Source organism: Leiobunum rupestre, chromosome 8 (assembly GCF_980474605.1).
Source record: "Leiobunum rupestre chromosome 8, qqLeiRupe1.1.hap1, whole genome shotgun sequence".
NCBI lineage: Eukaryota > Metazoa > Arthropoda > Arachnida > Opiliones > Sclerosomatidae > Leiobunum > Leiobunum rupestre.
In genome coordinates this window covers 7,935,878-7,963,313 of record NC_143391.1, presented here as the reverse complement: position 1 = coordinate 7,963,313, position 27,436 = coordinate 7,935,878, and the positions used below count along the sequence as shown (strand labels likewise).

The 27,436-nt window shown below is 36.9% G+C and overlaps 1 protein-coding gene and 2 long non-coding RNA genes across 3 annotated transcripts; 1 reads left to right on the top strand and 2 right to left on the bottom strand.

Moving 5' to 3' along the window:
• Positions 1 to 890: 890 nt before the first annotated feature.
• LOC149932287 (uncharacterized) lies at positions 891 to 2,841 on the bottom strand. The gene is made up of 3 exons (XM_090157095.1): positions 2,193 to 2,841; positions 1,808 to 2,113; positions 891 to 1,753 (listed from the first exon to the last, which is right to left on the bottom strand). Exons 1-3 carry the CDS (start codon positions 2,839 to 2,841, stop codon positions 891 to 893), a joined length of 1,818 nt encoding a protein of 605 aa, XP_090013221.1.
• A 7,365-nt stretch (positions 2,842 to 10,206) lies between these two features.
• On the top strand, positions 10,207 to 12,260 carry LOC149932286 (uncharacterized). Its single transcript, XR_016473003.1, has 3 exons — positions 10,207 to 11,453; positions 11,526 to 11,599; positions 12,200 to 12,260. It is a non-coding gene; the product is annotated as an uncharacterized LOC149932286 (long non-coding RNA).
• Positions 12,261 to 20,207: 7,947 nt separating this feature from the next.
• Positions 20,208 to 22,660, bottom strand: LOC149932285 (uncharacterized). The gene is made up of 3 exons (XR_016472904.1): positions 21,015 to 22,660; positions 20,869 to 20,942; positions 20,208 to 20,268 (listed from the first exon to the last, which is right to left on the bottom strand). It is a non-coding gene; the product is annotated as an uncharacterized LOC149932285 (long non-coding RNA).
• Positions 22,661 to 27,436: the final 4,776 nt, after the last annotated feature.

The following is a 27,436-nucleotide window of genomic DNA, read 5'->3' as shown; positions in this document are numbered from 1 at the left end:
CCAATGGTTTTCCCGGCTTACTTTGATATCCCCTTACTTTCTGTGTAACCCTCCTTGACCTGCTAGGTTTGGGAACTTCGTCCTTTGATTGCGTCGTGTTTGATTGCTCTTCCGGAATCTCTTGGTTCGTTGACTGCTCAGGAATTTCTTGGTTTGTTGATTGCTCAGGAATCTCTTGGTTCTGCTGCGTGTGTCCATGTTGGACCTTAGGAGTGGTGAAATTTAGGTGAATTTGGATGGTTCGATCTCGTTTGGGTTCTGGTTGGATGGTTCGACCTCGCTTGGGTTCTGGAGTTTCCATCTGTTCTTCTGCTACTTGTTGTTCCACTGGTGGTGGGGGTGTGGCAGTCGGTGTCATTTGCGGATGGACTGCTGGTTGTGCGATTTGCCTATTTGGTTGAATTGCTGCAGGACAATTTTGTTTATTTGTTTGAGGAGGAATTGTCATTGCTTTCATGGGTTGTGCATTTCCTGAACTGAGAGTTTGTTTCTTGCTAGACTCTTTTGGTGGCTTAAGTCGTATTTGGTTCCGATGTCTCCTACAGTTGCCTTTGTCAGTTATAATTTCAAACATCATGTTTCCCTGTAGTTTCTTAATAGTACCGTTTATCCATTTGGGACCTTTTCCAAAATTTAGAACTGATACTTCATTGTTAATTTGAAAAGATGGATGACATTTGCTATCCTCACTTCCTTCTTGTGAGAGATTCTTAGAAGGTTTAAATAATTTCGGATTACATGTGTCCAACTTAGTCAAAATGTTCCTACCAAACATAGCTTCAGCGGGGGACTTTCCAGATTTATCTGGGGATGAATACCAGCCGCATCTAAAACATGTCCCAGAAATTCCACGGACTCTTGTAGGAAACAATATTTTTCTTTCTTCAACTTCAATCGATTTTCAAAACGCCATCTATTAGTTGTAGAAGGTCCTCTTTCGTTTGCCCTCCCAACAAGATATCATCTTGGAAAGGTGATACACCTTGTTTGTTCCGAAATATCGTTTCTATATGGCGTTGGAAAAGAGCCGAAGCGGAAGCAATTCCAAAAGGTAATCTATTGTATCTATATAGACCCAAAGGCGTGTTGATTACCGTGATTTCTCTGGAGTCCTTATGTAAGACAATCTGATTATATGCATCCCGTAAGTCAATCCGAACAAAATACTTGCATCCGGCTAAAGTGGCAAAAATGTCTTGCGTATTTGGCAATAGATAGATAGCCGTATCTATGGAAGGATTTGCAGTGGTCTTAAAATCTCCACAGATTCGTACTTTGACCTGCTGGCCTGGCTCTTGCGGCTTCATAACCGTGACTATTGGAGATGCATATTGTGAGTGGTCTACACTCTCGATGATGTTTAAGGATTCCATTCTTCGAAGTTCCTTCTCCACAATTTCTTTCTTCGCATAAGGAATTGTGCGGGCTTTACAAAATTTTGGTGTATGGTGGTCTTTTATGGCCAACTTAACTTCTACGTTCTTTAATCTTCCCAAACCTGGTGAGAATAATTCGTCATATTTTCTGAGAATATTCTCCAAAGTTTCTTGTGGTGGAACTGCAATATTGTGCACAGTTTCACCATTCTCGAATATCATGGGCAATATATCCAGTGTGGAATAAAGCCATTTTCTTCCGCATAGACTTTCTTGATTTATGTCACTGATGATTAAGAGAGGTAGCGTTTCCTCTTTGTTGCCATATTGTACATGAATCCGAGCCTTTCCCAAAACATTGAGGTGTTCACCCGTGACTCATGACCGTAATATTTTTGAAAATGGTTCTATTTTTGGTATCCGAGGAATACGATGGAATTTCTCTTCCGATATAATGGTGTGTCCTGATCCGGAATCAATTTCAAAAGAAAAGGCATGCCCATTAAGCTGGCATATGACCTTTTTAGGTGGTGGAGCATCGTCGTCATTAAGCTGTTGCTGATTGAGTCCAGTTGTGACTTGGTGGACAGGATATTCATTTATTGGAACATATCTTTCCTCGTCCTGAACATAGTTGGTACGGTAATTCTTCCGTTTGTTTTTGTGGTATGAAGAAGTCCTTTCAACATTTTTAACCGTTGCTTGGGATGACGCTCTGCAAGCGGCTTGTATATGACCTTTTTTTCCACACGCGTCACGTGTGACATGTAGCGTCGATAAAAGGGCATTTAGAATTTACATGATCCATTCGCTTACATCTCGTACATTCAGTCTGACTCCTTTGAGCTTGCGCGTTTGAATCGTGCGTACGTGGTGGTTTCTGAGCTTGATTTATTCTCTTGGAAGTTTTAACTGCGTTGACTTTTGACGTTGCCTCATGTTGAGTATATGTCCTCATTTGTTGGGCATTGTGTTTTGCTGTTTCGATCTTCTGAACCAGATCAATTGCTACTTGCAATTTTATGTCATCGCTTTCTTCTGTTAGTCGTTGTTGCATATCCTCGTTGTTGATGCCACAAACGAGCTGGTGCATAATCATTTCATCGAAGTGTTTGCCAAAACCACAATGAGCTGATAAACGCTTTAGTTCCGCAACGTACTCCGCTACTGTTTCGTCATTTTGTCGATAACGTCGATTGAATTTCAATCTTTCCAATATCCTAGAAGGTTTGGGATTGAAGTGTTTGTCGAATAAGGCTGCCAAAGCCTCATACTCATTTTCTAATACAGGTTTCGGATATACCAAACTGTTTAATAGGGTTAGAGTAGGTGCTGGTAATACTGTCAGCAAAACAGCTCTCTTTTCTTCTTCTTTCACTTTATTGATTATAAAATGGGCGTCTAAACGTTGTTTATATTGTGACCATGGCTCTGTGTCTTGATGAAAGTCCGGTAATTTTCCCATTGTGGAGGAATTCGAAATCCTTGTTGCGTCTGCCAGGTCTCTTGTTGAGCGTAATTAAGGTAATTTCTTGTTGCTCTGTTAGAAACGGCCGCCGTGGATGTTGACTTAATTTCTGTTTTCTTAGTTACTTAGTTGTTACCTCGTGGCCTTCCCCTCTCCTTGAGGCTTAGGAAAGTCGTGCACTGTGTCCGCGGTCCGTTAAGCTTAGCACGCGGGCCTTTGTTGTCCTCGTGGGTTCAGTCGGAAAATCCTTATTGCGCAGAAAATAATTTTCATAGAACTATTCCCGTCGCCATTGTTGTATTTATGATGTTGTAAGATGAATAACATTCAATTACAAGTTATAATACACTTTATTATTCTAAGTATTAAAAGGTTAAAATTGAGGTACTAAATTTGCCATTACTTGCCCGGTCAGGGACTGAATCACGAGAGCCCTCTGTACTTTTTCCTAACTTGTTCCCACCCCTCATGCGCCCTCTAGTGCTCGCAAGAGTAACTAATTTTACCTATACACTTCATTTTAAGATATTCTAAGTATAAATTATGGTTAAATTCGTTTAATTTTGAAACAAGTGCGTCTACGCGTAACCGATTGTAACACAGTGCCTGACTTTTTACCTCTCCTAGGGGACTAGGAGGGGTTATACAATCACCGTGTCTGTCTGTCCTGCGAACGCGTTCGCATTTTCCGTGGTTAATCATTGCGTACGCAGTTTCTCGAAATATCTGCGTTCGCAGTTGCTAGGACTGTCGAAGGGTTGGCAAAACCACCGTGCGACGGTGAGCGTTAACGGATTAATTTGCGGTTGGGTTTGGTTTGGATGGTTTTTTTTTCGTTAACGCTCACCGTCGCGACCGTTTTAACTCAGTTTGATTGGATATTTCGTTATTGTAATGTTTATGTGTAGGGTGTGAATGTTGAGTTTCTGTTATGATGGTTGTGGTGGTTGAGTTTGTTGTGTTTGTGTTATGACGGTTGTGGGTGTTGATTCTGTTGTCTTTGTGTTTGTTGAGTCAGGTGCGTTTGTATTTGTTGAGTCTGTTGGGTTTGTGTTGTTGTGTTTCTACGGACGTTTCTTCTTATTGACTTTTGGGACGGACCAAGTGCTGAGTGTTATGGCAACCTCTCAACGTCCAATGGGAGGGTTCCCACCAATTATTCACGGTATTCGCCTTAGTATCAATTTGCGCCGGCCGGGAATCGAACCCGGGTTTCTACATCATTTTAAATATTTTTAAATTACATTAATCTTATATTTAATTAAATATTTATAAATTACATTAATCTTATATTTAATTAAATATTTATAAATTACATTAATCTTATATTTAATTAAATATTTATAAATTACATTAATCTTATATTTAATTAAATATTTATAAATTACATTAATCTTATATTTAGTTAAATATTTATAAATTACATTAATCTTATATTTAATTAAATATTTATAAATTACATTAATCTTATATTTAATTAAATATTTATAAATTACATTAATCTTATATTTAATTAAATATTTATAAATTACATTAATCTTATATTTAATTAAATATTTATAAATTACATTAATCTTATATTTAATTAAATATTTATAAATTACATTAATCTTATATTTAATTAAATATTTATAATTTATATTAATCTTATATTTAATTAAATATTTATAAATTATATTAATCTTATATTTAATTAAATATTTATAAATTATATTAAACTTATATTTAATTAAATATTTATAAATTGTATTAATCTTATATTTAATTAAATATTTATAAATTATATTAATCTTATATTTAATTAAATATTTATAAATTATATTAATCTTATATTTAATGAAATATTTATAAATTATATTAATCTTATATTTAATGAAATATTTATAAATTATATTAATCTTATATTTAATGAAATATTTATAAATTATATTAATCTTATATTTAATGAAATATTTATAAATTATATTAATCTTATATTTAATGAAATATTTATAAATTATATTAATCTTATATTTAATGAAATATTTATAAATTATATTAATCTTATATTTAATGAAATATTTATAAATTATATTAATCTTATATTTAATTAAATATTTATAAATTATATTAATCTTATATTTAATTAAATATTTATAAATTATATTAATCATATATTTAATTAAATATTTATGAATTATATTAATCTTATATTTAATTAAATATTTATGAATTATATTAATCTTATATTTAATTAAATATTTAAGTATTTTAATGTAAAATTTGATGGTGATCAGGAATTGAACTCGGGTCCCATTGTTACCATGTGGATAGTTCACCGCCGAGCCATTGACTTCCTTAGGGAAAATGTTAAAGTAAAGGAACCATTATGATAAGGCGGGTTTTTTACTAAACGGATGAATACTATATCTGTGGATATTGTTTATTGAGCTTTGTTTTTTAATTTTTGTGAACTTGTTAAAGTCAAAATTTTTTACGTATGAAAATTTAAAGGTCAAATCATGTTTTAGCACAGTCAGCAAATAAGATGGTTAAAGGGTAGAACCCGTTAGTTTTTTGTAATTTATTTCGTTTTTTCAGTCTTTTTTTTAATCTATTGTGTGTTTAGCGTATTAGTTTTCAAGGGTAATAGTTCATTTATGAAGAAAATATCGAGTTGTTTACATCGTGCTCTTACACCATGAATATATCTAGCTATGAATATACAATAGCAATAGCCTCTCTAACCTCCCGCTAAAATTTGGGTTGGGCTTATCTAGTCACGTGATCAATCACATCTGCGCCGACCGAGTGAGGAGCATGCCGTCATTTCCTTCAGTCTCCTGATTGGCTGAAAACGCGTCACTGGTCTCGAAAGTTGCCACCCAAATCAAATCGACATGATAGAAGGGCTATATCGTAGGGTTGGATATTCATAGTTAGATATATTCATGGTTACACTTATGTTGGTCTGGGTTTTTAACTGGGTCGTCTTTACTTCGTAATTTATTTTAAAAGTTTCCTCGGCTGATTAAGATGTTTAATGCAGTTCATCAATTGGGTTCGTTTGTTTTATTTATAAAGAGCCCTAACTATTCCGTCTACGGTCATTTATTGATATACGAGCTGTCGTTTAGTCAAGTGGCTTTCTGTGCTTTGTGATGGTAAGTTTTTCGCTTCTTGTTAATTCATTTTTTATTGGTGTGGATATTTGGACATCTACGATTCCTAGTGCAGTCATTGATTTCCTTGGTCTTCTTCATGCGGTATGTGTCACAACGTCAACAGGAAGTCTACGAGTCATCCACTACCAGATGTCGAATATAGCTATTCTACGGTATCTTCATCAAGGGCGAGTGTTGAAATAAAAGAGCGTTAAAGATGCGGCAAGTATTTCGTAAGCGAGAAAAATACAAATACCCTCTGTAGATATTTCTTTCGTTAAAATTGGCTTCGTATTATATTTAACTGATAAACTTGTTCTGTAAATAGGGTTGAATTCAATTGTGCATTGTGTTAGTACGTCTAACTCGCTGTTGTAACTACTTAATTTATATTATTCTGAATAAATTAAACTCGGTTGTTTCGTCTCAATTATTTTAATTAAAATTAAAATTGTATACCGGGCGGGATTGAACCGGGATTACGTTTTTAGTAAATAACGCTGAATTGCGGAGATATCTTTAAGGGACGTCTCGAGAAATTAATCCCACTAGGGACAATTCTTCCGAGGATAGGTATATTTTGGCTTGCCAACTTGTTAAAACTCTGTTGTAGCCCTCGATGTGCTCCTGGGTGGTTGCTTCTTGGTCTATGTAATTAACTTGCCCTTTTAAAAAATCATTTCGAGGATTGTATGACGACGGAACCTCTCCTTGAAAGTTTCCACTTATATCCCCCGTTAAAACCCTGGTCCATAAAACAGAAGTAGGAAAATAATTTTTTGGTATATATTCGAAAAATCTGATACCGTAACTAGGATTATCGACCATGTCATTAGCTGTCACGTGTTTCTGGATTTCAGCGAGTACCGTTTCTATAATTTTGTCGCACATAACTTTAAAAATTTGTTACTTCCTCCCCGCAACCAAAACTTCTCTTCGTTTTTCGGATAACGCGGCTTAGCGGTGTCACCAGCTTCAGCTAAAACCTCTTCAGATACTACAATTAAATCGCTGTCTACGTAATCGTCTATCAAAAGATCATTACGCGGAACTTGGGATCCAGTCGCGTCACCTAATACGTTAACTAAAACTGACATTTTCGCAAGATGTTCTTCGTAAAACGCGTTTCGTTTTTCTGATAGTAATAAAACAGCTAAACTATACAACCTGTCTTTAAATTCAGCTAAAGTTGTGCTATTAAGTAGCGCACTAAATAGGTAAAGTCCGAAGGAACGTTTGTCCTTTTAAAATTTTGTCGCCTTCACGCTAACGTCCTTCATCATGTGACACGTACCACAATTAATTATGGTTTTGTTCAAATCCTCCCCAGTTGCCACCCCTTTAATATCCTATTAGCCCTGAGCAAATAGTCGCTAAGATTTTCCCTGTACAGAATTAATTAAAACTAGACTTCTATCGCACGAAATTACCGTTGGGGATTTAACGTCATTAGGCGCGCAATTCATAAAACTCGCGAGAAAGTTGGAGATTTTGATTTCGTGTTGGTCGTTAGTAACGAGTTCGGTGACCGGAACTGGCGTGGAAGTTGATTTTCCTAAGATGGAGTGTTACATAACGAGCGCGTACTACATGAAAGCCTTACCGTCTAATTTATGCGCTACAGACCCAGTTGCGTCTATAAAGAAAATATCCTTTTTACAGTGTTCCTTAAAAGTGCTAACCGATTCTTTTTTCCACAAATAAATAACGCAAGAAGGCTTGATCGCAATGTGCTGAACGTATCGCTTCAGGATTGGATCTTCGGTCATTTAAAGGCTTCAAAAGTCGCTTGATGACTTAGGCCTAAGGTGGTGCCTTGACTATCAGCCTAGCTGATTATTATTAGCCTAGCTGATTATTTTACTCAAGCTGGAAATGAAATCTTTGTCCAATTCGCACAAAGCTTCGTACCTTGCCGGTTTTAACACGATGGGATTAACTACGCTTTTCCTTAAATTACCCATTTCAAAATCTTTATCCGTACAGTTATCATTAAAATCATGCAATTTTTGTTTAGGTCTTAATGCTAAATTAGTCGAAAACTCTTTGTTAACTAACCGTCTTCTTTCGCCACGGAGTTGAGGAGAACCAATTGTCCCGGCTTCGTGATGATGTTTTCCTTCATGCAAAGTTTTACCCCGTAAATCATTAAAAATCTCAATTCTACATTTCATGCTACACTTTTTAAGCCTACAGTATATGTTGCAAAAAAATATTAAATCCGCGGGTGAATTTTTGTGGTAGTGCTTATATAATACGCACCAATGACAATTATTGACAAATAAGACTGTAGTTCTCGAGAATATCGTCTATCTCTTTTTTGTAAGCCTCCGAATTGGACAATTTATCCCAAACCCCCTCGGATATTTGAAAATTCACAACTTGTGGTCGCACCTCGTTTAATTCGCTTTCACTATATTCGTCGCGCCCCAGGATGAGTTTATAAGTTTCGGGTGAAAGTGGAGAAGTGAAAGAGCTGTAAGAATCGGGAATTGGCGTAGAAGAGAATACATGCGAAGTATTTTCTCCTTCCGGGTCATAACTTAAATCATACAAACTATTTCCCTCTTCTTCAAGCGAAGTTAAACCACCCAAGAGATAAGTGGGTCTGTCTACCGATAAGGGGGCACCTGCGGGCGGGGGAAACGGGGGTGAAACGGGCCCCTATAGGGGCCCCCCTTTTGCGGCAATATTCGGCGGGGTCAAAAGGTTAGCTGATTTACGATGTTAGGTCAATAGGTTATCTGCCCCTATGGACACGATGCAAACAGCCGTTAAATAAGGGTGAAACGGGCCCCTATAGGGCCCCCATTTTGCGTACATTTTCGGCGGGGTCAAAAGGTTAGATCAAAAGGTTAGCTGATTTACGATGTTACCCTTATAAAACCTAACCCTGGGTCAATAGGTTATCTGCCCCTATGGACACGATGCAAACAGCCGTTAAATAAGGGTGAAACAGGCCCCTATAGGGGCCCCCTTTTTGCGTACATTTTCGACAGGTCAAAAGGTCAATAGCTGGAGGCACCCCATTTTAGGGTCAATAGATGATTTACGAGGTTGATTTACGATGTTGGGTCAATAGGTTATCTGCCCCTATGGTGGCGACATGATGTTATGCAAACAGCCGGCCCGTCATAGTTAATAGCTGGAGGCACCCCATTTTAGGTCAAAAGGTTAGCTGATTTACGATGTTAGGTCGATAGGTTATCTGCCCCTATGGTGGTGACACGATGTTATGCAAACAGCCGGCCCGTCATAGTTAATAGCTGGAGGCACCCCCCATTTTAGGTCAAAAGGTTAGATGATTTACGATGTTATAACCCATAAAACCCAGGTGCTAACCCATTATAGGTCAATAGGTTATCTGCCCCTATGGCGGTGACACGATGTTATGCAAACAGCCTACCCGTCATAGTTAATGTCGGGCACAATTCGAGTTGGTTTTCGCCGACAAACACTTTCGGGCCCCTAAGGGTAGCGTAAAATAGCGGGCGGTCATCGGTAAAAGTGTTTTGGAAAAAAAGAGCAGAATGTATACAAATTATAAGGTTTTATTTAGATATTCAAAGTTACAGTACATTAAGCGGATGAAAACGCTTAAAGATAAAACAATTTAGTTTTAATATATTTATGGTTGGTAGATACCATAGTAAACAAATTGTAAAAGTTAAATACACAAAACATATTTTGGTTGGCCACTGTTTCTTTAAAATCGTCAATAATTTTAAATGCTGTTACGTAATTGGACGCATAGCGGACAACGGTATCATACCTTTCATGTTCATCCGATAGAAATAAATTGTTGGGTGCACATGGTTCTTTATACAATATTTTGTAAATTTTACGATAATTATCGGTTATAACGTAACCCATTAATTCAAAGAGTTTTTGGTTCACTTTAAGGAGTTGAATGTGCGAATTAATGAAATATTTGAGTCTGTCCAATTCTCGAGTTTCCGGCGCTTTGATTACGACCGACGCTTCGGATATCGTGCTTTGCAAGGTTAATTCTTTTTGGTCAGACATGGCGGCGGTCACTAGCGCATCAGATAGCGGGAACGGTGATCGAAAGGGCAACCGTTGTGGATCATTTATTTGTTCCCAGTGGCCGTATAAATCATACCAGGCGCGCGAAGACATTTCAAAGACCTGGTGTGTGATTTTATTGCATAGAGCTACAGATATATCGAGCTCAGACGTAAAACCCGTAGTAACGAAAAGCTCGGATGAAAGTGAATACCGAGGGTTAACTTTCCGCTGAGTCGGATCAAATTTAGACATTTTAGTGGGCCCAGGAGCGTTATCTACACAGCTTCGTTTAGACATGATGCTCGAGAAACGGTTTGTAGTGTACTGCCGATGGATGACGGGGATGAATCCCTTATATAGCGATAATAATTTGATGACGTAATCAGGATGACGTAATGGGTTGACTCAATGACTCACGCGATTAGTCAAATTTTGCGGTGTTATGTGTATAGCGACGGCCATATTGGTAAACCAAAGAGATAGAAATTCTACAAGTCCCATTAAAAGTAAAATCAACGCGATTAGTAATGCGTTTTTAGGATTGTTCGCGATAAGGCGAGTAACGGGAGAGGCGGGATCGTCCCTATTCGGTAGGGCTGGTGGAATCATCTGACATGATGTTATGCAAACAGCCAGTAGCTATAAACCCGAGTAATGGGCCCCCTACGGCATCTGTCAAACACTTTTTTCCACGTGCGAGTGGTGTTATGAAATAAATCCAAATAGTTCAATGGGTCGAGCCTTTTGTGTATCTATTGGATGACGGGGATGAATCCCTTATATAGCGATAATAATTTGATGACGTAATCAGGATGACGTAATGGGTTGACTCAATGACTCACGCGATTAGTCAAATTTTGCGGTGTTATGTGTATAGCGACGGCCATATTGGTAAACCAAAGAGATAGAAATTCTACAAGTCCCATTAAAAGTAAAATCAACGCGATTAGTAATGCGTTTTTAGGATTGTTCGCGATAAGGCGAGTAACGGGAAAGGCGGGATCGTCCCTATTCGGTAGGGCTGGTGGAATCATCTGACATGATGTTATGCAAACAGCCAGTAGCTATAAACCCGAGTAATGGGCCCCCTACGGCATCTGTCAAACACTTTTTTCCACGTGCGAGTGGTGTTATGAAATAAATCCAAATAGTTCAATGGGTCGAGCCCTTTGTGTATCTATTCATAACTATTTTCACCGACAAACACTTTCCCCGTGTAACATTATTTTCAAACACTTTTACGATGCGCAAAGCTATCCGTCTTACGGAATATCGGCCCTAAGGGGTAAAGGGTAGATAGAGGATGGCCCTTGCCCCCAGCGCGTAAAATAGACACAGCGGGTGTCCCCTCTCGCTAGCTAAAAGTGTCGTTTTTACATCAGGTGTGGATTCTTCGCGCTAAAATGCTTATAACAAACGATTGTTCCCACCAAAAATGTAAAATCCATCTCCGCTGTTCTCGGATGAGGACGTAGCCATTTAAGTTTTTATCAATTTTTATATTTTTAGCTTGGCGATGTATTCCAAAATTAAATGGTAACCAGTATGCGTTACAATTTCAAGATGCAAGATACTCGAGAATGGTAAAATAGTCTATATTTAAAGTTAAAATGCGAAAACTATATTTGTATAGTCGAAATTTATTTTAACGTATTAAAATAAAAATTCATCTTTCTGACAAGAGTCTTACCCATCATACATACACCATCTAATCTGGAATCTATGTTTAACAATTGGAGGAATTCGTGTTTACGATAGGCTCTTTTTTAACGTAACTTAGTACATTAATTGAGTATTTTGAAATATTTCAATATCGGAATTTTTTTTGATGTATTAAAAGTAGAGTTAAGATGCTTTTATAGTATTTTCTATGTATTAGCATATCTGAACTTGCGGTTCAATTTTGGGTACATGGACCACTTACACGCTAATGATATTCAAATGAAGTTTAAAAATATTTCCATTTGAACGAGTCCCTCTTTTTATATCAGCAAAGTACTGAACGATTCTATCTTATGGATTTAAATAGTTCTAACAATAGTACAACTACAACATTTGAGAAAGACACTTTTCCCATTGTGAAAGTGGAATACAAAATAAGAATCACTTCAATTTAAAACGCACTTTAAATTTAAGTATAGACTATTTTACCATTCTCGAGTAACTCTTTTTTTCTTTAAAAGCTGAAGAAATATTAGAAACGACATCAGTGATCAATTAATTGTTTCCGAGTATGACAGACGATTTTTGATATTAAAGAGTCATTTTTCAAAAGTAAGATTGTTTTCGGTTATTTTTTTTTAAAGCTAGCTTAGAAATCACATTATTTTTATATATAATTATTTAGTTGTAATGTTAATTCTTAATTACTGGTAGCCTTCACTAGAAACTATTATAAGAATTATATATGAATTTATAACCAAGCGTGTATTTACCACTAGTGAATGCAATATCAGTCGAAGAATTGAAGAAAGACGGAATCACGTCATTATTAAGAACTGGTGACTACTTCTGTATATATTGTGACGGTTCAGTTTTTCATGTTCCAACTGTCGGACGGCTAGCATGGTACTGTGACGGATACTCAATCTGTTTGAAGTACCGTAAAGCTGTTTATTTCCAATCAAAAAGAATTCTAAGTATAAGAATTCCTCCAGGTGTATTAAAAGCGTTACCACGCATATATTTGTGTTTAAATTGTGATATGTTGGGCACTAAGAGAGCAGCCAATTTGTCATATTGCGAAGTAACTGGTGGATGTTGCGTATTTCCAAAAATTAAAAAATAATAATAGTATGTGTGTGTTTTTCTATTATTTTTCCACCTATATTTGGCGTATTGAAAGCTATTTTAACGTATTGAACGTAGAGTCAGGGGTTTTTATAGTATTTTACTAACTATATTTACATTTTGGAAAGCTATTTAAACGTATTGAGCGTACAGAGTATTTTGCATTATTTATGGTAATAAAAGGTAATTATTGTAGAAAATAAAAGATATTTTAATTAAAACATTTCGGTGATCTATTCCAAAATTAAATGGTAACCCCGTATGCGTAACAATTTCAATATGCAAGATACTCGAGAATGGTAAAATAGTCTATATTTAAAGTTAAAATGCGAAAACTATATTTGTAGTGTTCAATTTAAAAGAAAATTACTTCAGCTTTTAAATAAGATTTTTTTTCTGTATCTACCCTATATCATTTACATATTATTTTTTTATTCTAATTTAACCATAACTTTAAAAACGTTGCACGTCTGAATAGCTGTGTAGAGTACGATTAACAGAGATAAATATTTCTGGGTTCAGTTAATGTGATGATTCGAGTGAAAAATTTGAATATGTTAAAGTTATTGGATTGAACTTCCCTTAAATTTCAAACTGAAAACACTAAAGTTTCATGCAATCCAATAACTTTGACTTTTGAAATTTTTTCACTTAGAATCATCACATTAAATGGGAGCCACTCTGTATCGTAAAATTAAAAGCTCAAGCAATTTTTTTTCCAAATTCATTTTTAACTTATCTTAAAACACGCTTCCCTAAGTCTGACTAGCTCTGTAGGTTAATAATAAAATAGCTAAATATTTTTTGGATTCAATAATTTTGATTCTGAGTGAAATATTTGCATATATTACAGTATTAGTTTGACTAATTAATTTTTTTTTTCATCTGCTACCATACTCAATGGTTGAACATAGAATAATAAAGGTAATTTTCCACTATATTTAAAGCCAACTTCCCTTACATTTCACTATGAAAACACTGAAGCTTCTTTCAATGCGATAACTTTATTACATGCATTTTTTCCCCAGAATTACGATTATGGAATCGAAAAAAATATGTGACCACCTTAGAATTACCCAACACAGGTATTCAGAAGAGATGGTGTTCAATTTAAAAAAATTACTTTTTTTGGATCCACCCTATATCAGTTATAAAAAACCTGAAATTATTTATTTTTTTCAATTCTAATTTAACCATCACTTTAATAACGGTAACTTCCCTTAAATTTCAAACTGAAAACACTAAAGTTTCATGCAATCCAATAACTTTGACTTTTGAAAATTTTTCACTCAGAATCATCACATTAAATGGGAGCCACTCTGTATCGTAAAATTAAAAACTCAAGCATTGTTTTTATCAAGTTAATTTTAAACATATCTTAAAACACGCTTCCCTAAGTCTGACTAGCTCTGTAGGTTAATAATAAAATAGCTAAATATTTTTTGGGAGTCAATAATTTTGATTCTGAGTGAAATATTTGCATATATTACAGTATTAGTTTGGCTAATTATTTTTTTTTCATCTGCTACCATACTCAATGGGTGAACATAGAATAACAAGGGTAATTTTCCATTATATTTAAAACCAACTTCCCTTACATTTCACTATGGAAACACTGAAGCTTCTTTCAATGCGATAACTTAATGACATGCAATTTTTTTGCCCAGAATTACAATAATTGAATCGAAAAATTATCCAACTCGGCTTATTACGCGGATAATACAGAAATATAAATTACTTGATCAAAACGTTTTACGAATAATTTTGAGAGCTTTATCTATTGAATAAAAGTTAACCATCCCCAACCTCAAGGGTGGTATCGCGCTTAGATAGAAGACCCGATATGTTCGCGAATTCCGACAACGACCATAATTTCAAACTATGTTTTTTATATTTTTTATTTATTTCTTTCTTTTATTTTGTTTAATTATATATATTTAAAATTGAAGCTGAAACAAATTTTAAAATGACTTTGGTTTCCCCATAAGACATGCTACCCTCCCCACCTCGCCGTCTTGCACGCGTGCGCTGATTTCCCCTGGGGGGGGGGGCGCGGTCTGGGGCGCGGATTTCTCGGGGGCGGTGCGGTCGGGGGGAACTTTGGGACGAAAAAATATTTATGCATACATATAGTGGAGGCTACTGTTCTTTAGCCGCGCGCGTTTTTTCTCAAAGGCTAGTGTTACGTCGTCATAAACGGAGTATAAATTCCCGTCGCGCGACTACACCCCGTTTTATTCATAACTAAACCCTCAGTATCGTGTCGGTGTTATGGCGAGAATGGCCGTTGTCGAATTTGACTTTCTACTAGGAAAATCCGCCTCGCGCTCCGGCGGAGAGCCCCCCGACATTGTCGTGAAGGAACTAGCTATATCAACAGTATCGACCCCTCCCGCCGTTCAAGCTTGGACTTTCGAACAACCCTATCCAGTACAACAACTTCCGAACGCCATTAAAAGACAAAACGGCTGGGTGTCTAGGAACCTTCACGGTATTTGCTGGACCGCGGGGTATCTCCCCTATTATAAACTACCCGCCTGCCTTATATCAGCTGTTTCGAGTGCTGATATGATTTTTACAAAAGGAGACGTAAAGTGTAAATTTTTAGCCGATTATATTGAGACCGCCATATACGATTTGGAAACTTTTGACTGTCCCCGAGCTGTGACTTTTGATACGCCCCCGCCAGTGAAATGTCTATTCAGACATCAAACTCTAAACACCCGACAACCGTGTTCTTTGGAACGAAGTCTACTTTTCGCCGACTGGATTACCCAGAACCGCGCTGAAATAGACAACCAAATACGATGTCCATTTTAATTTTTTTTTGTATCGCACTATAATATTTTTATTTGACTCGTAAAAGAAAAATAATTTTTGTAATATATCATCTTATAAAAATTTTTTGTAAAAATAAATATTTTTTATTATCTTATAAATCCGACTCGTTATTTCTCATTGCTCGCGTCATTTTTTAGATTATGTAATTAATAGTTCATTGTGTCCATTCATTCGCCCACGTTGGAAAAATATTATAAACGTATTTTAGAATTTTAAAAATATTAAGTGTCAATTTACCCAAATGTAAAATTTACTTTATACGGTCACCTTTAAAAATAACAATGTATTCAATATAAAAACGTTTATTCACATTTTCTTTACAGCGGTTTTAATATTATGAATTTGATTAGTTTTACAATATTCTTGAAAATAAATCAGAGCAGCCATTTCCTTTTCAGTCGGCATTTTTAATTCGGCTGGCAGGTTAGATGTAGTTGACTCGGTTGATTCCATTGTGGCACCGCGCTTTTTACATTCCCCAATAAGTTCGTTAAGATAATCGATAATTTTATCATCTGACATTTCCTCGACCTCCGTGTAATGGAGAGATTAACTCGTATCACAATCACACGCCAGATCCGAATCTTCTTTCATTGTATTACACGATAAATGAGTCATTAAATGTTGTTTGAAACCTCTCACGGACCGGTATATTTCCGCGCATATCCAGCATTTCTTGGGTACACTAAGCGGAGACATCTTCCTCTTTCCCATAGCGGCTGGCTTATGAAAACATCAACGCATCTACGTAATCTTTACGTTTCATGGTGTAGATTACGTCATCTTTAGTGTGTCATTTTTAAATTACGTCATTTTTATAGATTACGTCATTTTTATAGATTACGCCATTTTGGGGGGTTTAAACCCAGAAATATTATTCCGTAGCTCAAAGAGAATCGGGATGGCATAAATATATTGTGAATTTTAAAAACGGTTAAAGTCTCTTTTCATTAAGTATTTTTAAATATTTGAATATCGGAATTGTATTTTGCCGCGTTAAAAGTAGAGTTTAGATGTATAGTCGTTTTAAGAAATACTCGTGATATAGGGTCAAGTGCCCAGCATATTTAAGTACTACAATGATATTAAAATAAAGTTTAAAAATATTTCCATTCTACGTTACTTTAACAACGAATATTCTATGACGTCAAAACACTCAAATCCATGTTTCAAATTCAAATTAACGGCGCAAAACACTTAAATCTATGTTTTCATTTGATTTTTAAATTAACCGCGACGCGCCCCCCGACCGCGCCCCCCCCCGAGAAATCCGCGCCCCAGACCGCGCCCCCCCCCCCAGGGGAAATCAGCGCACGCGTGCAAGACGGCGAGGTGGGGAGGGTAGCATGTCTTATGGGGAAACCAAAGTCATTTTAAAATTTGTTTCAGCTTCAATTTTAAATATATATAATTAAACAAAATAAAAGAAAGAAATAAATAAAAAATATAAAAAACATAGTTTGAAATTATGGTCGTTGTCGGAATTCGCGAACATATCGGGTCTTCTATCTAAGCGCGATACCACCCTTGAGGTTGGGGATGGTTAACTTTTATTCAATAGATAAAGCTCTCAAAATTATTCGTAAAACGTTTTGATCAAGTAATTTATATTTCCGTATTATCCGCGTAATAAGCCGAGTTGGATAATTTTTCGATTCAATTATTGTAATTCTGGGCAAAACAATTGCATGTCATTAAGTTATCGCATTGAAAGAAGCTTCAGTGTTTCCATAGTGAAATGTAAGGGAAGTTGGTTTTAAATATAATGGAAAATTACCCTTGTTATTCTATGTTCACCCATTGAGTATGGTAGCAGATGAAAAAAAAATAATTAGCCAAACTAATACTGTAATATATGCAAATATTTCACTCAGAATCAAAATTATTGACTCCCAAAAAATATTTAGCTATTTTATTATTAACCTACAGAGCTAGTCAGACTTAGGGAAGCGTGTTTTAAGATATGTTTAAAATTAACTTGATAAAAACAATGCTTGAGTTTTTAATTTTACGATACAGAGTGGCTCCCATTTAATGTGATGATTCTGAGTGAAAAATTTTCAAAAGTCAAAGTTATTGGATTGCATGAAACTTTAGTGTTTTCAGTTTGAAATTTAAGGGAAGTTACCGTTATTAAAGTGATGGTTAAATTAGAATTGAAAAAAATAAATAATTTCAGGTTTTTTATAACTGATATAGGGTGGATCCAAAAAAAGTAATTTTTTTAAATTGAACACCATCTCTTCTGAATACCTGTGTTGGGTAATTCTAAGGTGGTCACATATTTTTTTCGATTCCATAATCGTAATTCTGGGGAAAAAATGCATGTAATAAAGTTATCGCATTGAAAGAAGCTTCAGTGTTTTCATAGTGAAATGTAAGGGAAGTTGGCTTTAAATATAGTGGAAAATTACCTTTATTATTCTATGTTCAACCATTGAGTATGGTAGCAGATAAAAAAAAAATTAATTAGTCAAACTAATACTGTAATATATGCAAATATTTCACTCAGAATCAAAATTATTGAATCCAAAAAATATTTAGCTATTTTATTATTAACCTACAGAGCTAGTCAGACTTAGGGAAGCGTGTTTTAAGATAAGTTAAAAATGAATTTGGAAAAAAAATTGCTTGAGCTTTTAATTTTACGATACAGAGTGGCTCCCATTTAATGTGATGATTCTGAGTGAAAAAATTTCAAAAGTCAAAGTTATTGGATTGCATGAAACTTTAGTGTTTTCAGTTTGAAATTTAAGGGAAGTTACCGTTTTTAAAGTGATGGTTAAATTAGAATTCAATAAAATAAATAATTTCAGGTTTTATATAACTGATATAGGGTGGATCCAAAAAAAGTAATTTTTTTAAATTGAACACCATCTCTTCTGAATACCTGTGTTGGTTAATTCTAGGGTGGTTCCATATTTTTTTCGATTCAATAATTGTAATTCTGGAAAAAAAATGCATGTAATAAAGTTATCGCATTGAAAGAAGCTTCAGTGTTTTCATAGAGAAATGTAAGGAAAGTTGGCTTTAAATATATTGGACAATTATCTTTGTTATTCTATGTTCACCCGTTGAGAATGGTAGCAGGTGAAAAAAATTATTAGCCAACCTAATACTGTAATATATGGAAAATTTTCACTAAGCATCACAAGTATTAAACCCAAAAAATATTTAGCTATTTTATTATTACCCTACAGAGCTAGTCAGACTTAGGGAAGCTTGTTTTAAGATATTTTTGAAATTAACTTGATAAAAACAATGCTTGAGCTTTTAAATGATACAGGGTGGATACCGAAATTGAAGAAAAGCTTGCTAAATGAAATTTTTTCACTTCCTAACATAAACAATGGGTGGACACAGACTTAAAAAGATAATTTTCAACTATATTGTACGGCAACTTCCCTTAATTATCACTCTGAAAACACTGAAGTTTCCTTCAATCCAATAACTTTAACATATTCAAATTTTTCACTCGAATCATCACATTAACTGAACCCAGAAATATTTATCTCTGTTAATCGTACTCTACACAGCTATTCAGACGTGCAACGTTTTTAAAGTTATGGTTAAATTAGAATAAAAAAATAATATGTAAATGATATAGGGTAGATACAGAAAAAAAATCTTATTTAAAAGCTGAAGTAATTTTCTTTTAAATTGAACACTACAAATATAGTTTTCGCATTTTAACTTTAAATATAGACTATTTTACCATTCTCGAGTATCTTGCATATTGAAATTGTTACGCATACGGGGTTACCATTTAATTTTGGAATAGATCACCGAAATGTTTTAATTAAAATATCTTTTATTTTCTACAATAATTACCTTTTATTACCATAAATAATGCAAAATACTCTGTACGCTCAATACGTTTAAATAGCTTTCCAAAATGTAAATATAGTTAGTAAAATACTATAAAAACCCCTGACTCTACGTTCAATACGTTAAAATAGCTTTCAATACGCCAAATATAGGTGGAAAAATAATAGAAAAACACACACATACTATTATTATTTTTTAATTTTTGGAAATACGCAACATCCACCAGTTACTTCGCAATATGACAAATTGGCTGCTCTCTTAGTGCCCAACATATCACAATTTAAACACAAATATATGCGTGGTAACGCTTTTAATACACCTGGAGGAATTCTTATACTTAGAATTCTTTTTGATTGGAAATAAACAGCTTTACGGTACTTCAAACAGATTGAGTATCCGTCACAGTACCATGCTAGCCGTCCGACAGTTGGAACATGAAAAACTGAACCGTCACAATATATACAGAAGTAGTCACCAGTTCTTAATAATGACGTGATTCCGTCTTTCTTCAATTCTTCGACTGATATTGCATTCACTAGTGGTAAATACACGCTTGGTTATAAATTCATATATAATTCTTATAATAGTTTCTAGTGAAGGCTACCAGTAATTAAGAATTAACATTACAACTAAATAATTATATATAAAAATAATGTGATTTCTAAGCTAGCTTTAAAAAAAAATAACCGAAAACAATCTTACTTTTGAAAAATGACTCTTTAATATCAAAAATCGTCTGTCATACTCGGAAACAATTAATTGATCACTGATGTCGTTTCTAATATTTCTTCAGCTTTTAAAGAAAAAAAGAGTTACTCGAGAATGGTAAAATAGTCTATACTTAAATTTAAAGTGCGTTTTAAATTGAAGTGATTCTTATTTTGTATTCCACTTTCACAATGGGAAAAGTGTCTTTCTCAAATGTTGTAGTTGTACTATTGTTAGAACTATTTAAATCCATAAGATAGAATCGTTCAGTACTTTGCTGATATAAAAAGAGGGACTCGTTCAAATGGAAATATTTTTAAACTTCATTTGAATATCATTAGCGTGTAAGTGGTCCATGTACCCAAAATTGAACCGCAAGTTCAGATATGCTAATACATAGAAAATACTATAAAAGCATCTTAACTCTACTTTTAATACATCAAAAAAAATTCCGATATTGAAATATTTCAAAATACTCAATTAATGTACTAAGTTACGTTAAAAAAGAGCCTATCGTAAACACGAATTCCTCCAATTGTTAAACATAGATTCCAGATTAGATGGTGTATGTATGATGGGTAAGACTCTTGTCAGAAAGATGAATTTTTATTTTAATACGTTAAAATAAATTTCGACTATACAAATATAGTTTTCGCATTTTAACTTTAAATATAGACTATTTTACCATTCTCGAGTATCTTGCATCTTGAAATTGTAACGCATACTGGTTACCATTTAATTTTGGAATACATCGCCAAGCTAAAAATATAAAAATTGATAAAAACTTAAATGGCTACGTCCTCATCCGAGAACAGCGGAGATGGATTTTACATTTTTGGTGGGAACAATCGTTTGTTATAAGCATTTTAGCGCGAAGAATCCACACCTGATGTAAAAACGACACTTTTAGCTAGCGAGAGGGGACACCCGCTGTGTCTATTTTACGCGCTGGGGGCAAGGGCCATCCTCTATCTACCCTTTACCCCTTAGGGCCGATATTCCGTAAGACGGATAGCTTTGCGCATCGTAAAAGTGTTTGAAAATAATGTTACACGGGGAAAGTGTTTGTCGGTGAAAATAGTTATGAATAGATACACAAAGGGCTCGACCCATTGAACTATTTGGATTTATTTCATAACACCACTCGCACGTGGAAAAAAGTGTTTGACAGATGCCGTAGGGGGCCCATTACTCGGGTTTATAGCTACTGGCTGTTTGCATAACATCATGTCAGATGATTCCACCAGCCCTACCGAATAGGGACGATCCCGCCTTTCCCGTTACTCGCCTTATCGCGAACAATCCTAAAAACGCATTACTAATCGCGTTGATTTTACTTTTAATGGGACTTGTAGAATTTCTATCTCTTTGGTTTACCAATATGGCCGTCGCTATACACATAACACCGCAAAATTTGACTAATCGCGTGAGTCATTGAGTCAACCCATTACGTCATCCTGATTACGTCATCAAATTATTATCGCTATATAAGGGATTCATCCCCGTCATCCAATAGATACACAAAAGGCTCGACCCATTGAACTATTTGGATTTATTTCATAACACCACTCGCACGTGGAAAAAAGTGTTTGACAGATGCCGTAGGGGGCCCATTACTCGGGTTTATAGCTACTGGCTGTTTGCATAACATCATGTCAGATGATTCCACCAGCCCTACCGAATAGGGACGATCCCGCCTCTCCCGTTACTCGCCTTATCGCGAACAATCCTAAAAACGCATTACTAATCGCGTTGATTTTACTTTTAATGGGACTTGTAGAATTTCTATCTCTTTGGTTTACCAATATGGCCGTCGCTATACACATAACACCGCAAAATTTGACTAATCGCGTGAGTCATTGAGTCAACCCATTACGTCATCCTGATTACGTCATCAAATTATTATCGCTATATAAGGGATTCATCCCCGTCATCCATCGGCAGTACACTACAAACCGTTACTCGAGCATCATGTCTAAACGAAGCTGTGTAGATAACGCTCCTGGGCCCACTAAAATGTCTAAATTTGATCCGACTCAGCGGAAAGTTAACCCTCGGTATTCACTTTCATCCGAGCTTTTCGTTACTACGGGTTTTACGTCTGAGCTCGATATATCTGTAGCTCTATGCAATAAAATCACACACCAGGTCTTTGAAATGTCTTCGCGCGCCTGGGATGATTTATACGGCCACTGGGAACAAATAAATGATCCACAACGGTTGCCCTTTCGATCACCGTTCCCGCTATCTGATGCGCTAGTGACCGCCGCCATGTCTGACCAAAAAGAATTAACCTTGCAAAGCACGATATCCGAAGCGTCGGTCGTAATCAAAGCGCCGGAAACTCGAGAATTGGACAGACTCAAATATTTCATTAATTCGCACATTCAACTCCTTAAAGTGAACCAAAAACTCTTTGAATTAATGGGTTACGTTATAACCGATAATTATCGTAAAATTTACGAAATATTGTATAAAGAACCATGTGCACCCAACAATTTATTTCTATCGGATGAACATGAAAGGTATGATACCGTTGTCCGCTATGCGTCCAATTACGTAACAGCATTTAAAATTATTGACGATTTTAAAGAAACAGTGGCCAACCAAAATATGTTTTGTGTATTTAACTTTTACAATTTGTTTACTATGGTATCTACCAACCATAAATATATTAAAACTAAATTGTTTTATCTTTAAGCGTTTTCATCCGCTTAATGTACTGTAACTTTGAATATCTAAATAAAACCTTATAATTTGTATACATTCTGCTCTTTTTTTCCAAAACACTTTTACCGATGACCGCCCGCTATTTTACGCTACCCTTAGGGGCCCGAAAGTGTTTGTCGGCGAAAACCAACTCGAATTGTGCCCGACATTAACTATGACGGGTAGGCTGTTTGCATAACATCGTGTCACCGCCATAGGGGCAGATAACCTATTGACCTATAATGGGTTAGCACCTGGGTTTTATGGGTTATAACATCGTAAATCATCTAACCTTTTGACCTAAAATGGGGGGTGCCTCCAGCTATTAACTATGACGGGCCGGCTGTTTGCATAACATCGTGTCACCACCATAGGGGCAGATAACCTATCGACCTAACATCGTAAATCAGCTAACCTTTTGACCTAAAATGGGGTGCCTCCAGCTATTAACTATGACGGGCCGGCTGTTTGCATAACATCATGTCGCCACCATAGGGGCAGATAACCTATTGACCCAAGATCGTAAATCAACCTCGTAAATCATCTATTGACCCTAAAATGGGGTGCCTCCAGCTATTGACCTTTTGACCTGTCGAAAATGTACGCAAAAAGGGGGCCCCTATAGGGGCCTGTTTCACCCTTATTTAACGGCTGTTTGCATCGTGTCCATAGGGGCAGATAACCTATTGACCCAGGGTTAGGTTTTATAAGGGTAACATCGTAAATCAGCTAACCTTTTGATCTAACCTTTTGACCCCGCCGAAAATGTACGCAAAATGGGGGCCCTATAGGGGCCCGTTTCACCCTTATTTAACGGCTGTTTGCATCGTGTCCATAGGGGCAGATAACCTATTGACCTAACATCGTAAATCAGCTAACCTTTTGACCCCGCCGAATATTGCCGCAAAAGGGGGGCCCCTATAGGGGCCCGTTTCACCCCCGTTTCCCCCGCCCGCAGGTGCCCCCTTATCGGTAGACAGACCCACTTATCTCTCACCCAAATTAACTCTAAAATTAACTACCCCTTCTAGATTTGAAATTAAACCAACCAAATTATCTTCCCCTTCGGTATTTGAAGTTAAACCACCCAAATTAACTACCCCTTCAGAATCTCCTCCTCCCAGCTTTGACAATGTTACCTACTGCTGCCCTGACTGAGTATAAAGACTCCGAGAAACCGAGCTAATAGGTTTTCTCGACCACAGAATTAGAGGTCGGCGATATTTAAATAATATTTATTTAAATAACCAATATTTGAATAATAATTGTAAAATGTTTAAATAATCGAAAGTGGATAAGCCAATTATTTAAACAAAACAAACAATTATTTAAATAAATACCATTTTAAATCAAATAAATGCTTGGTTGCGTAAAAAAACATAATTAAATAAGTTAAAATTATATTCTTCTTACCAACTTTTGTTAAATAAATCGGAAATTTTGTGGATAATGAATAAACAATTCCGAACACTACACAGAATAGCGTGGAAAAAGAGGAGCCACTACCCATACGCGCAGATTTTACCACATTCCAGAAAGCTCGGACGACCGACGTACCAAGCGCTCCTTATAATATAGGGTGTGTTTCGAGGCATCCTTTTCCCCATATTCGAACCACCGCAGTAAGGCCGCCTCCCCCTTTTTCCCATGCGAGAATTACCGTGGCACCCTTTAGCCCATACACTCTTAAAATGGTTGGGTTGTTTTTAACTTACATTGGGTGGTTTTGGAAACCCATTTTGGGTCCGTATGCAACCAACTAAAAATTGGGTTGTTTGAATTTCAACCCAATTTGTGTCACTTATTTCAAACCATTATTGGGTTGTTTAAATTATAACCCAATTTGTGTCATTTATTACAATCCAATATTGGGTTCAGTGAACTTCAGTCTCAACTAAAATATAGTTATTGGGTTGTTTAAATTATAACCCAATTTGAGTCATGTATTACAATCCAATATTGGGTTCAGTCTCAACTAAAATATAGTTATTGGGTTGTTTAAATTATAACCCAATATGTGTCATTTATTACAATCCAATATTTGGCTTTAATCAAATATGGGTCGAATTTAAAACCAAATTTTAGTTAAAATGTAACCATAACTTAAGTTAAAATTCAACCATAATTTTAGTTAACCTTCTATTTTAGCCCATATTGGTTGGAGAAACTAACTAATTTTGGATCAATCAGCCAGGCATCTTAACACTATATTAGTTAAAAGCCGTTAAAAGCTCAAAGCCATTTCGTGTAGATTTTCAAAAGCTAGTGAAACCCACCCATTTATAGGTTAATTTTCTACTCAATTTGCAGGTTATAGACTTAACCTTTCTTATAAACATTAGAAATACATTAAGGGATTACAATTTACACCAGCCACCGATCCGTGAAAATTCAAATCAACTTCAACAGTTCAACTCTAAGTGAGCGCGCTCAATCTGAGCGATAGGGATCTTGACCGACTGATATTCGTTCTAAAAGCAGCAATCGAGTTCTCTTTAAGCGGTGAGGCGCCTCGATCCCACGCAGGCGCTTACATGCCCGCGAACCAGTTTATCGCGAACGAAAAGGGGTTTCGTTCATTTTCATCGCTCACAGCGCCAGGAGAATACGCAGCCGCTTACATGCCCGCGAACCAGTTTATTGCGAACGAAGGGGGTTTCGTTCGATTCCATCGTTCTCAACGCCGAGAGAATACGCAGCCGCTTACATGCCCGCGAACCAGTTTATTGCGAACGAAGGGCGTTTCGTTCGATTCCATCGTTCACAACGCCGAGAGAATACGCAGCCGCTTAAATGCCAGCGAACCAGTTTATTGCGAACGAAGGGGGTTTCGTTCGATTCCATCGTTCTCAACGCCGAGAGAATACGCAGCCGCTTACATGCCCACGAACCAGTTTATTGCGAACGAAGGGCGTTTCGTTCGATTCCATCGTTCTCAACGCCGAGAGAATACGCAGCCGCTTAAATGCCAGCGAACCAGTTTATTGCGAACGAAGGGCGTTTCGTTCGATTCCATCGTTCTCAACGCCGAGAGAAAACGCAGCCGCTTAAATGCCAGCGAACCAGTTTATTGCGAACGAAGGGGGTTTCGTTCGATTCCATCGTTCTCAACGCCGAGAGAATACGCAGTCGCTTACATGCCCGCGAACCAGTTTATTGCGAACGAAGGGCGTTTCGTTCGATTACATCGTTCTCAACGCCGAGAGAATACGCAGCCGCTTACATGTCCGCGAACCAGTTTATTGCGAACGAAGGGCGTTTCGTTCGATTCCATCGTTCTCAACGCCGAGAGAATACGCAGCCGCTTAAATGCCAGCGAACCAGTTTATTGCGAACGAAGGGGGTTTCGTTCGATTCCATCGTTCTCAACGCCGAGAGAATACGCAGTCGCTTACATGCCCGCGAACCAGTTTATTGCGAACGAAGGGCGTTTCGTTCGATTCCATCGTTCTCAACGCCGAGAGCATACGCAGCCGCTTAAATGCCAGCGAACCAGTTTATTGCGAACGAAGGGGGTTTCGTTCGATTCCATCGTTCTCAACGCCGAGAGAATACGCAGCCGCTTACATGCCCGCGAACCAGTTTATTGCGAACGAAGGGCGTTTCGTTCGATTCCATCGTTCTCAACGCCGAGAGAATACGCAGCCGCTTAAATGCCAGCGAACCAGTTTATTGCGAACGAAGGGGGTTTCGTTCGATTCCATCGTTCTCAACGCCGAGAGAATACGCAGTCGCTTACATGCCCGCGAACCAGTTTATTGCGAACGAAGGGCGTTTCGTTCGATTCCATCGTTCTCAACGCCGAGAGCATACGCAGCCGCTTAAATGCCAGCGAACCAGTTTATTGCGAACGAAGGGGGTTTCGTTCGATTCCATCGTTCTCAACGCCGAGAGAATACGCAGCCGCTTACATGCCCGCGAACCAGTTTATTGCGAACGAAGGGCGTTTCGTTCGATTCCATCGTTCTTAACGCCGAGAGAATACGCAGCCGCTTACATGCCCGCGAACCAGTTTATTGCGAATGAAGGGCGTTTCGTTCGATTCCACCGTTCTGAACGCCGAGAGAATACGCAGCCGCTTACATGCCCGCGAACCAGTTTATTGCGAACGAAGGGCGTTTCGTTCGATTCCATCGTTCTCAACGCCGAGAGAATACGCAGCCGCTTACATGTCAGCGAACCAGTTTATTGCGAACGAAGGGGGTTTCGTTCGATTTCATCGTTCTCAACGCCGAGAGAATACGCAGCCGCTTACATGCCCGCGAACCAGTTTATTGCGAACGAAGGGCGTTTCGTTCGATTCCACCGTTCTGAACGCCGAGAGAATACGCAGCCGCTTACATGCCCGCGAACCAGTTTATTGCGAACGAAGGGCGTTTCGTTCGATTCCATCGTTCACAACGCCGAGAGAATACGCAGCCGCTTAAATGCCAGCGAACCAGTTTATTGCGAACGAAGGGGGTTTCGTTCGATTCCATCGTTCTCAACGCCGAGAGAATACGCAGCCGCTTACATGCCCGCGAACCAGTTTATTGCGAACGAAG

Excerpts from the sequence above, each read along its gene's own strand:
- LOC149932287 (XM_090157095.1), bottom strand. The coding sequence starts at position 2,841 with ATGGGAAAATTACCGGACTTTCATCAAGACACAGAGCCATGGTCACAA. Across the intron at positions 2,114-2,192 it reads TCAGACTGAATGTACGAGAT|GTCATATACAAGCCGCTTGC; the intron begins GTAAGCGAATGG and ends GTGGAAAAAAAG. Across the intron at positions 1,754-1,807 it reads ATCGGAAGAGAAATTCCATC|TCACGGGTGAACACCTCAAT; the intron begins GTATTCCTCGGA and ends TACGGTCATGAG.